The 12645-nt window shown below is 41.2% G+C and overlaps 1 protein-coding gene across 1 annotated transcript in view; it reads right to left on the bottom strand.

The window, feature by feature from the left end:
• CAPZA2 (capping actin protein of muscle Z-line subunit alpha 2) overlaps positions 1 to 6624 on the bottom strand; it is a 30093-nt gene extending 23469 nt beyond the window's left edge. Inside the window, exon 1 of the mRNA XM_080936376.1 lies at positions 6491 to 6624. Within this exon, the coding sequence (XP_080792502.1) occupies positions 6491 to 6529 (39 nt within the window). The 5' untranslated portion in view covers positions 6530 to 6624. The remainder of the gene's footprint in view (positions 1 to 6490) is intronic.
• Between the last annotated feature and the right edge of the window lie 6021 nt (positions 6625 to 12645).

The following is a 12645-nucleotide window of genomic DNA, read 5'->3' as shown; positions in this document are numbered from 1 at the left end:
AACCCCAAACTGCCTTTTAAATATGTTTATACTTGCAGCCAAACACTACTCTCAGCCTTAATCAAAGAAGTCTCACTTTGCAGTAAATGGAAACAAATGTAGAATTCCATGCCTACACGAGATACTGAGAATAAAGGACGGCTGTGGAAGTGGGGAGGAAACAATCTGAGCTGGAAGATAAGGAGAAGGGCTTCAAATGCTGCCTTCTAAATGCAACTCAGTCGTGGCAATTATGAACTCAAGCAGCTTCAGATGGAGAAGTGGCTGGTGGGTCCCTACCACCTCCTACTGAACTGCTGGAAACTTAACAGATTCTGGAAGAGGGGAGGAATACTACTCAATTGTGTACTTACTTGTGAGCCTACCAGGCTATAATAAACAGTTCTAAACCCAAGGTTCTACAGATGGCTCTAGTTAAACTCTGTGGGACACGAGACAAAAGAAAGAAGCCATGAATATGGGAGATGATATCCATAAAGAGGAAGAGGCAGCAACAGGAGAAAAAAAAGAAGTTGGGGTGGGGATAACAAGAATGCAAATATATACATGTATGGAACCGCACACAACACAATTTATTGATGTAAGCAACAACAAAAACTGCTAAGTTTCCAAGCCCTTTTCTAAAATTCTCAATAATCTATCTCCAATTTAGCTGGGAATCAAAGAAAACAAGAGGAAGATTTTGCCTGTGCACCTCCATATCTGGATACTTTTGAATGGTGCCTGGCAAACAGTAAATCCTTTGGTATCTGTTGACTAGTAACACACAAATACAAGTTACCAATGCCGATACTTGACATTTAGTAGTTACTTTGTGTTGAAAAAAGTACTAGTGAACTCTCATTTAATTAGAAAGGCCAGATATTATGTTGTGTATAAGAAATGCCCCCCACAGGCTCATGGACTAGGACCTGGTTGCTCTCTGAGGGGCTATGGAGAAGTGTTTGCATCTTCTTCCTCAAGATTAATCAGTGGATTAATCCCCTGATGGATACAGGGTTTAAGGGTATTACTGGGAAGTGGGGGTGAGCCTAGCTGGAAGACCTCTTAGAAGAGTGTACATGAGAGCTATATTTTGCCCTGGTCCTTTCTGCATTTCCTTTTCTGTACTTCCTGTCTACAGTGAGAGAAATGAGAGCCTCTGCCACATGACGGAGCTTTCTAGCAGCTTCATCACCCATGCTGGGGTGGGACTATTTTGTGCTACAGCTGTCAAAGGGTCACCTATGCTCCTGTAAGCAACACCAACTATAATAACCAATAAATTAACAGATATACCAATCTACATTTGAGTGCAATTGATTTGTTGGTCTGTTATCTGTGTCTAATCTAGATTGAATAGACATTCGTTTATGTTCTTCCCAAGAAAAGTCATGAAACACAATGTGTTAGTATAGTAGTATTGTATTAGTATTTTTTAAACATTTATTTCCTCTGTGCATGTGTGCAGTGTGTATGTGTGTGTGTTTGTGTGTGTGTATGTAGGTACATACCACACACCATAATGCATAGGTGAGGTCAAGGATAACTTTCTGTTAGAGTTAGTTTTTTCCTTCCATCGTGGATTCTGGAAGTCAAGCACTGGCAGCAAGTGCTTTTATGTGCTGAGCCACCTCACTAGCCCCAGGACCATAATTCTTAAAAACAATGCTATATTACAGACATCTTCCCACTCCATGATATTGTGTGTTCTACAGTGTTACAAGGATCGCTTACATCTATGTGCTTCTGCCAAATGCAGAGCATTTATTATCTGTACATCAACACCCCCACTTCAGTGACAGAACACAAAAAAAGTCAGAATCCCATTCAACTGCATGGCATTCACGTGCAGTTGGCTTTTTATCAAAATCAACTCATTCTAGAAAAGCACTTTTTTAAACTCCCATGAACCTAAGTTTAATTAATTTAATTAATTTATTTTTGGTGCTGGCAATTGAACTCAAGACCTTATTATGACAAGCAAATATTCTGTTAGAAAGTTCATAAACTTCAATTTTTGAAGAGTAAAGTTTGAGATATTTTTTCAACATTTATAAAAACCCAACCATTGGATAAAATAATGTATTTCAGATAATGATTTTGTTATTCTTTTTTGGACCTGTGATTTTTACACTGAATGCAAAGTTCTATTCATTATGAAAAATGGTTCCCAAATGCCTTGAAAAAAATTCTATAAAATTCTCTCATTGAGTGAAGTCTAAAAAATTCTATTTATATTATAGCTGATATGAAATTCCTGCTTACAGTAGAAGTTGGTTCAACAGAATTAATCCACAAAATTAAATTATGAATGAGTATTTTCCAAAAGAACTTACTAGTTAAGCCTACTTTTTATTAAGGTGCTATTAACTTTATGTTAGTAGCTCATAAATTATTTGTATAACAAGATTTCTTAAGCCGGTTATTATTATAGGAGGGAAAATATTTTAGCTGCTTATATATAAATTATATTCTGCATTTGAACTGCAAACACCTGTACCTCAAAAAACACCAGGAATTAACAGACTCAAGTCTAAAAAAGCAACGGGAAATTTAGGAATGAAAATTGGACAGGCAGCCACAGAACACTGCTCCTCCTCATGACACAGGTTTTCTCCCAAACCTGTGACCTACGGGTCATTCATTTAGTTACCCACTGATCCTTCTTACTAGTCACATGCAGTACACTGACAGATGCTGCAGATGACATTATTTCTGTACTTAGAGATTATAATAGAACAGGAAAGAAAAGTAAACCAGAAAGTATTACACAAAACTGTACTTAATACCAATGATGTTTTATTAAGTTCAAAAGAGATTAAATGAGCCAAATAATCTAAACTAAATCTCAAAAGCAACATTCGCATCTTTTTTTAAAAAATGATTTATTTTTATTTTATGTTCACTGGTGTTTTGCCTGCATACGTGTCTATGTGAGGGTGTTGGATCCCCTGGAACCAGTTACAGAAAGTTGTGAGTTGCCATGTAGGTGCTGGGAATTGAACACAGGTTCTTTGGAACTACTCACAAGAGAAGTGTCACAATTATCCAAGTAGAAAGAAATACAATGCCACTAGTTCTGGATGGCTCCAAGCTCCCTGAGTGTGGGGGTTAGAGGGGTGTCTTCTCACACCAAGCATTAGGCACTGGTAATTTTTTGAGCATATACACACACACACACACACACACACACACACACACACACACACACACAAACTTGCCCATAGCAAATGCAACAGAAAGAAAAGAACAGCTCTGACACCATTTCTAGGTCTCTTAACTTTTCTATTTCTTTCTTAAATGCTGTTACTGACCTAACTGTAGTGTTTGAATAGTGAAATTCTGTTACAAACTGATAATCTTGTCAACCCAGAGATTATAAACTAAATACTAACATAGTTATTTTTACTAACAAGAAATGAATTATTTATGTAAGACATTTTTTGATTATGATCATAAAGGTGACAAAATTTTGATCTAAGGTACAGGACAAGGAGAAAAAATTTAACAAAACAAACTCTTGAAATCTAGAAACTAAGTGACTACAAGGAGAACAGAGATGTATATAAATGGGAGCAGGCCAGAGGTGAAGCTTAACTGGAAGGCGGCTTGACAAGCCCATACAAAGTCCAGGCTTCATCCCCAGCATTAAACTCAGCATGATAGTGCTTGCTTGCAGCCCCAGCACTAAGGTTTTAAAGTAGGGGGATCAAAAGTTCAAGGTCATCCTCACACTCTATACAGTTTCAGACTCCCTAAAGCTGTAGTACCAAGGGCAGACACCACAATAGTGTGCTAACTGGGGAAGATGGGAAGTCCAGAAAGAAAATTCACTCTCAACAATTACTGTTCTCTTTCCTTCAGAAAGTTTGAGAATGGTTCTCTTTGAGCTCTACAGGACAATTTCATACACTTTCAAATTCACGAAAATGCTTTACTATTCAATTCAAATGACCTAAGAAAGAATAAGAAAAAAAAACATAAAATGTGTTTTTGCTTGAGTTTCTATAACTATGTAACATTCACAGGGTCAGATTAAGACAAATCAATGCCTTTAAGGGTCTTCATTGTTTCTTCAGCTAAATTTATTTCCTTCTTAACACTGCGGCCAAACGAAATTAAGCCATAAAAATCACAGTAGATTCAGCATAGTGTACTAAATACTTTCCCCCTTTTATTTGTTTGTTTGTTTTAGACAGGGTCTCCCTGTGTATCCCTGACTGGCTTGGAACTCAGAAGACCAAACTAAACTGAAACTTGTTCCTCCTGACCAGACTCTGGGTACTGGGATTACAGGTATGCACTATGCCTAGCTAATCTCTTTTCGTTGTTGGCTTTTGTTGCTGGCCTCAGAACTAGAGATCCTCCAGCCCCAGTTTCCTCTGCACTTAGATTACAAATCTGCTCTGCCACACCCAGCTATGATTAATTTCTGAACTGCCCCATTTCATGGGGCCAGTAAGAAACTATACAGCAGTAGCACAGCAGAGTTAAGTGTGAGAGATGCAAAAGAAGCAGAGTTCTGCACACAGTGTTCACCTCACATAAAAAAATGATGAAAACACAAGTTTACCAGTTAGCCTTCTCACTAAGTATAAAACACAAATTTAGAACATGACACTACAAAGAACCACTGCTTCCTTTTTAGAAAATAAACAAATTGAAAACCAAGATATAACCCCAGGATAGCTTTATAATCAACTTCAAGGGAACATAATGCCATTAAGTATGCAAGCAAACCTTGAATTCTGACAAACTTAGGTTTTAATTTCACCTCTGCCATTTCCCTCCTATATAAGGCTTTTAAACCCTTAATTTACTTTCAGGTAAATGGTATTAAAACTATCTACCTCAAACTTAAGTTAATATTATACATCGTAGTACCTCCCCTTCTTTAGAGCTGCAATTTAAATAAAAACTCAAGTGTAAAAAGTATTTTAAACTTACTCCTGAAAACCACAGGCAAGGAAATAACAATAGAGAAGCATTATTTAAGGACTGATCTTAAAACATCACAATTAAATCCATTTCTGGTCCATATGGAACACCCCCCTGAAAATTTCAGGCCTTAACATGGCAGGTCTACATTAACTCCCACTCTAAGAATTCTCTCCTCATTCTCTTCCAAGCCAATTGAGCTCCTAATAATTATATGAAGGTAACAAAACATGAAAACAAACACCTCCAAGAACTTTGAAACATTTTCCCTGTATTGCACTGGTATATTTTCAATTAACAGGTTAGAACTATTCAATGTTACACATGTAAATACTGTACAGCCAACTTTTATGGACTTAGGGTCTGAATTAAGATAAGGTATGCTTGTCCCAATTTTGTTGGGTTATCACCATTTCATCAAAAGGCACTACTGATGAAACGAAAACATTCCCAAAACCATAAATAAAAGAGGCTGACTTCTGAACAACCAAAGGGAAAGGAGGCAGAACCCTAATTTTGCCGTAGTATGTAAGTAGAGGGTCCCAACTGAAAATACCCTTAATGGTTCTCTATGTTTCCCACCGTACATAGGCTGTACTTCATCCTGAGCTTAAAACTAAGAGCAGACACTGCCAAAGTGCATCACTCGTTTGTCAGTCAAGTCCAAGTTTGAAAAATGTCCCGGTCTTTTCCAGAAAATACTCAAAATGTACAGAGTTCTCCTCACACTACTCTCCCCTAGGTATGAGGTCCCCTCAGTCGCCAAAGAAAATGGGCAAGAGTCTTAGTTCAATGATCAGATTTCGTATCACAAATGTGAGAACTTGAGTCGTGCATCTGGTCTCATTGCTGTCACAGCATTTAACACACAGTAAAAGGAGTTGCACCCGCTCGCCCTCTTCAGAGTTGGTCCTATCAGAAAGATGGGATGTCACCAAATCTGCCCCAAAGTGTGTGAGTGTGTGTGGGGAGGGGGAAAGCAGCCAAGTTGGGCAGAAAACAACTATGGGGTGGGGGGGGAGGTATCTTTGTGAACAATACTGCCTTCCGGGAAACATGGGAGCAGCAATTAAAAAAAAAAAAAGGTAATGACAATATTAATAAAAGAAATAGATGGCGGAGGGGGGAGCAAAGGGGCGGGATGTGGAGACTGCGACCTCCAGAGGGAAGGAAACACCCCGGGGAACCAGGAAGCACTTCGCGTAGGGGAGGAGAAACTGCAGGAAAAAGTGAGGGTCGGCTAATAAGCCCGTTTCCCCTCCCGCTCGCCTCACGGTGAAAGCCCCAGGCCAGGCGGCGCCGCTCCGCCGTCGGCCGCTCCCGAGCCCGGACCCCCCCCAGGGCCGGGTCCCGCCGCCCCCGCCCGCGGCCGCCCAGCTCCGCTTCCTATTTTCGGAGCACACACCCTACAAGGAGCGAAGGGGCCCGGCCTCGGGGAGCCCGGGCAGCACCCGCTCGAGAGGCGCAGGCGTGCGGCCCACCACCAGAGCCCGCCCGGGGTCAGACTCCAGCCCCTCGCGCCTCGGCTCTCGGTCCCGCCCGCCCTGCTCCTCGCGGCCGCGGCGCCTACCTTCTCCTCATCGGACAACTGCTCCTCCAGATCCGCCATCTTCCTTCTGGTGACAAACCGTGGCGCTGGTGGCAGCAGCGGCCACCTGACTTCCCCCTTTCCGTGCGGTCTTCCGCGCTGCGCGCCCCCGCCAAGGGAGGGGCCCGCCGCCCAGGCCGCCGCGCACGCGCCCCGGAGCTCCGCCTCCCGGATCCAAGCCACTGCGCACACGCCTGGGAGCTCCGCCTCCTCAGCCTAGGCCGCCGCGCACGCGCCCCGGAGCTCCGCCTCCCTACCCCCGATCGCAGGCCTGAGCGCGACTGTGCGCGTGCGCAGCGCCTCCAAAGTCAGATTGCTATGGTATCTTCTGTCATCCTGTGCTGGTGCCTTCTCTACCCAGCGATGACCATCTGGACCAGGTTGGCGACGAGTACATTCTGAGCCCATGACTTTGTTCCCACCGAGTCCTGAACGCTGCCAGCTACAAATGTGAAAAGCTGTACCAATTTAAAACACTTTCAAGTAGTAGGAAAACTACTGTTTCAATTAAAATAGGCACACACCGTCCAGTCCATGATCGAAAGATTACTTTTGATATATTTATTTATTTAATCCAAAAATATTTACTGGTATTTTATGATAGGAAGGCCCTTGTGCTAGTTCTTAGGAATAAGAAATGGAGGGAAAAAAAGAAATCCAAACAACCCAAAATCCCAGAGAAACTGCTTTTAAGCTCACTTCTATTAATTGGGCATTGAGTTGGGGAAGGCATTGTACTCTTGGAAGGAAATAAAATGTTAGGTTGGCCTTGGATCTGTACCCTCATGGACTGGCTGTCCAGAAGACTTACAAGCCATCCAGTAGAAATTTCAATTTCACACAGCCAATTTTTAAGGCAAATATCCCTTGAAGGATTTGAAACATTCTAAAGACATTACTTATTGCTTTCATACTTTACTGGATGTCTCTTACTTTTATATATGCTACATCTGGCAACTCGACTACTTAAGCTTCAAGTTTAAAAAAAAAAAAGAAAAAGAAGAAAGAAAGTAAGACTAAAGTGAAAGCCGAAACAGGAGGCGACCGGAAAGGTTAAAATTGAGTTAGCGGTGCAGTAGTCCTGAGGGGGACCCGAGAGTCGGTATTCCTTTAAAGTCTCCCAGGCACCAAGAGTGCTGCTCATCTGAAAACCACACTTTGGTTTACCGAGGACTTTACCAAGCTAGGAGTTAAGACTTCGATAATTAGAAAGTAGGAAGCTATTGAAGTGCATTTGGACAGTGTCATGACACGAACGGAGCATGCTCAGCGGTGTCAGCCTGCCGGCTGTGGGTAAATGACAGGCGGGGGTACCCCTTAGGAGTTCAAATAGCTATTTGGGTCCAAGAACACTATCATTAAGTGACTTACTAAAGTGCTCGTTTGCAGAGAAACAGGAAGAGGAAGCTGATGGGGGCAGGAGCTGAAAGTGTCCAGTTGAAGATAAACCCCGTGGAGACAGTATGCAAGTTAATAAAGTACAGTGTCTGGCCAAAACCCTCAGGAGCTACCAATCAATATCTATTTCCTCTTTTATGGTTTCTAAGTCCTCGATTTGTTTATCGCTCCTGGCAATTGTATGTGCCTAAGTGTTATTGCACCTCCAAACCAAATGTAATTTACCCAGTGCAGCATAGCGCGCACATGACTGAATCCTAGACATCTTATTCAACACCCCATATTCTTTCCAACGTCAGAACTTTCTCCCTTTCTCCGCAGAACAAAACTTAGCGGAGGCACCTTCTCTGGCACGCCAGCAATCTGGTTCACAGCACCTGCTTCATCAACAGCATCTCTGGGATTCAGGGCTTTCCCTCCCGTGTTGTTCCTTAGCATTTCTATGTCCTGTGCAGTGGGTATTGGTAAGTGTGGCATAGTTAACTTACTGGCGGCACTCCCCTTTAGAGGCCTCACTGAGAATCTTGTAAGATTTTGCAATAATTTGAGTCAGAGTATATGTTTCTGGCTGTGGGTTTGGTGATATTTTACATATGGTTCCCATCGTAACTCAAAGAGCGGTTAATTACATAGAATGTCGAATAGTCTTTACAGTAATCTCTTAACACTACCTCTCGATACAGCTAAAGAGAACTGCAGCATTGAAGCGCCATGTATTAGGAAGAGATTGTTACAGGACTGAGGGAAGAAACTCGTTTCCTTTCCTCTGGTGCTTCATTATCAAGAGATAAGCAAAAGTTTCCTTACACAGCTCTACCCACGCCAGAACTTCCACCCCCTTTTGCTCTTTTGAAAACTTTTATTTACTCCTGGAGAATGTGAAAGAGGATCTTATCCATTCCATTCCCCCAACTTCTCTCACATCCCCTCACGATTTTTCTATTTAATAGCATGTATGGTGCCAGACCCCCAGAACTGGGGTTATAGATAGTTGAGAGTGGCCATGTGGGTGCTGGGAATTAGCAGCCAGTGTTCTTAACCACTGAGCCATCTCTTCAGAACTGCTTTCTTTTCCTTCAATTTTCCTGTATATACGCTCAAAGTCTGTAGCTACGTTTTAAATTTATCATGAAGGTTGGTGGGATGGCTCAGCAGGTAAAGGTATTTGCCAACAAGCCCGTTGATCTGAATTTGATCACGGATCGCTAGAACCTACACAGTGAAATGAGTGGACCAAGTTCTCTAAGTTGCCTTCCAATACACACACACACACACACACACACACACACACACACACACACACACACATTGTGGTGTACACCTCCCACCAAACAAATGCTAAACTTACTGTGAACAAAGGTTACCTAATTTCATAGTCTTGGGGATTAGAATCCTTTTCCCCCCAAGTCTAGTTCAGTTAACTAGTGGGTTGGATGGGGTTATGGTTGAAGGGTAGCTGGTAGCAGTATGGCAGCGGCATTGGGGCAGAGCCATAGCAGCATGGGTAATGACTGGGACAGCAGCACTCTGGGAGCTGTCTGTGTGACTGGTGACAGTTCTCCAGCCGTGTGTACCTGCTTATATAACCTGTAAAGGGTAAGAACAAGCTCTGTGAGCTTTGTTTACTTCTTGAGCCTTGTAAATTTCATTACTTCCTGACCCTTAGTCTGGCTCCTTCTGTGAAGGAGTGTTTTGATTCTGAGACTACAGCTACATCACAGAAACCCCCAGTGAATCTTGAAATGATTTTTTTTTCTCCTAGACTCCTGTGTAAAGTTTTCTATTGATTTTTTTTTTTTTTTTTTGGTCCTATATACCCTAGCGCAAAGCCATTCATATTTTATACTTATTAGTATCTAGGTTCTAATTTTTTCCAGCTTCAGTTTAGCCCTGGGAAATTTACTCTGACTGTTTCTATTGCTTTCCATTTGTGATTGGGGATATTACTGGTACCTCCCTTATAGGGCTGTTTTGTGGACTTAGTGTGGTCACAGGCCAGGCATTAATATAGGTCTTAATGATGTTAGTTATTATCATCATAATACCATGGCCTGTGTCTTTATTAGCTTCTGGCACAGCTAGTGTGTGGCACCAAAGTGCTCGAAGAGAAGTTTGTTGGAATGCATATGATTCATTTCACATACCTAAATGGAAATTTTTAAATTGTGCTAGTGGTCAAGTGGTAGCTTCAAGTGTCCTAAAATGTAGTTTGGGGATTCCAGAAGAAGACAGCAAACAGTTTTCCTAGAGAGCCCCAAGTAATTCAACTGCCACTTTACAACTCTGTAATTGATTTTTTTTAACTCTTTAATCCTCTCGCCACTGTAAATTTAAGTCTTTGGTGTTGTTATGTGTTCCAAATGAAGCACAGAGGCTAGGCAAACCCAATGGCATCCTTTAGGGCAAGTCAAGAAAATGGTAATTTACATTATCACTTATTATTTTGAATTACTAATATACAATATTTCAGAATACAAAAAATAAAACATAGTTTACTCCTTCCGTATCCCTTTCCCTCTCCTCTTCCCAGACATAACCACTAACCCAAGTCCTATGCGTCTCGTTCCTACACATTCTTATTTCTTTCCAGTTTGTCTCTCTGATATCCATATAATGGAGTCTTTTAAAATGTATTTACACAATGAGCTATTGTCATTTATAGAGTTTATAAACACCACAGGTAGAGAACATTAGACCAATCACAGATCAAACATAAAGCAAACAAGATAAAGCAAAACAAACATGCCCCCCCCCCACGACATTAAAGCTACCATCTTTACCTCTGTGGCATGTAACTTCTGAGGCATGAGTGAAATCTTGCTGAATTTTTTTTTTTTAAACCTGCAGAGGTGAAGCAACATAGTACACATGAACACCGATCCCAAATGAAAAGATGAGTCAAATGTCTTTAAGTGTGTATTGGTAAAGTATCATTAATGACAATATCTTTTCCCTTGGGTGTCTGTGCAGGGGGTATGGAGAGGGAAAATGTATATGAATGGTTCTGCTGGGCAAGTGCATGTGGAAGCCAAAGGTTGATGGGTCTTTAGTTGCTTCTCTGCCTTGGTTTAGTTGGGGATTCTCATGAGCCTGGAGCTGACCAAGAAGCTGTGCACATCTGGCACTAGAATTATAGTCCTGATGCCCTACCTACCTTTTTGTGTGTTTGTTTATTTGTTTTTGTTTGTTTGGTTGGTTGGTTTTAACATGATTTGGGGATCCAAATTCAGATCTTCATGTTTGTACAACAACCACTTATCCCCCTGAGCCATCTCTCTGGCCTGAAATGGGAAACTTTTAAAATGTTTGCTTAGACTCATTAGTATCAACATAGCAAAAAACAAGATTGTCCTTTGTCTCTCCACGAAGCCACGCCTATCATCAGGAGGGCCAGTCCGAGGAATTGCAGTAGTGTCTGCCAAGATTCCTTTCTCTTGATTCTTTGGGAGTACCACAGTGACTCAAGTAAACTGAAAAATGTTTCCATGGCTGGCATCCTTTTTTCAAGTGACCTTAATCACCACTGCAGCTGCTCTCACGGGGTGGCTCCCACTGTAGATCTGATGCTTTCCTAAAATGTAGGGCTGTGTGCTCCGGTCACTTCATCTGCTCCTTGTAACACATTTTGATCCACTGTGGGTGGGTACTGAACTAGTCACACATGTTGTCGAGGGCTGGAGGATGGGATATCGAGTCTCAGAATCTTTTCTTTTGTGAGTTGCTTTGGATGACAGCAGCTACGAAGGACACTCTAAATGCTCTCAGCAGATAATCTCAGGACACTTTTTATAATTTCCATACTTCAGGGCTTTCCTCCTTTACCTCACAGTATCTGTGATTTTTGGAAAGATTGAACGTGTGCTAGTGGACTGCTAAGCAGAGAACTGGGAGTTTGGCTCCATGGATCCTCTGGGTTAGTTCTTCACCAATAGCTGTCAGAATACACACACACACACACACACACACACACACACACACACACACACACACACACACTCCAATTCAAACAAAAACCAGTTACCTTGCTTCAGAACAGTACAACTCAGAGATATAAAAATAGTAATACTATACAAAAGAAGATGTAAACTTGCAAATTCATCTGTCTAAATGTATTTCTAAATGCATAGCTCATAATTGAAATGTAAACTTAAGAGATCATAAAGCAAATATATAATATTCATGTTCATTAATTGTATATATGTAATTCTTTTTAATTTTGAGCTTACAGAGTAATAGGTTTCTTTATAATTTTTTATATGTCTCTTTTTAGTTTTGGCTGATTCTAGCTCCCTTTTAAACCTTATTCTTAACTAGACAGACAAAAATATAAAGATATGTTTATGTGGTAATTTCCATGACATTTGTGACTTTTAGGTGATGACTTACTTTATTTTAGGAAATGGTTGACTTATTACATCAGCATACAAAGTAACGGGTTTTACTATGGCATTTTATAAGTGTGTACCACTTGGTTTTTATTTATCTCTCTCCCATTGTCTTACCCTATCTATCCTTTAAAAATATTCCTGCCTCTTAAGAAATGTGTTATTCTTTGACAACTTCACATATGTATATATTTTAACTGTCCCCCCAATTATCCTTTTTTATCCCCCTCTGACTCCCACCCAACCTCTTCTCAACAAGTGAAGTCCTATTTCCAATTAATTGGTTGTTGATGTTGTTTTGTGACCACTGAGTTAACAACGGTTACCTGCATAAGCATCAGTGAGAGAGGGGGT

Source organism: Micromys minutus, assembly GCF_963924665.1.
Source record: "Micromys minutus genome assembly, chromosome: 23".
Classification (NCBI taxonomy): Eukaryota; Metazoa; Chordata; class Mammalia; order Rodentia; family Muridae; genus Micromys; species Micromys minutus.
This window is presented reverse-complemented; position numbering and strand designations above follow the sequence as displayed.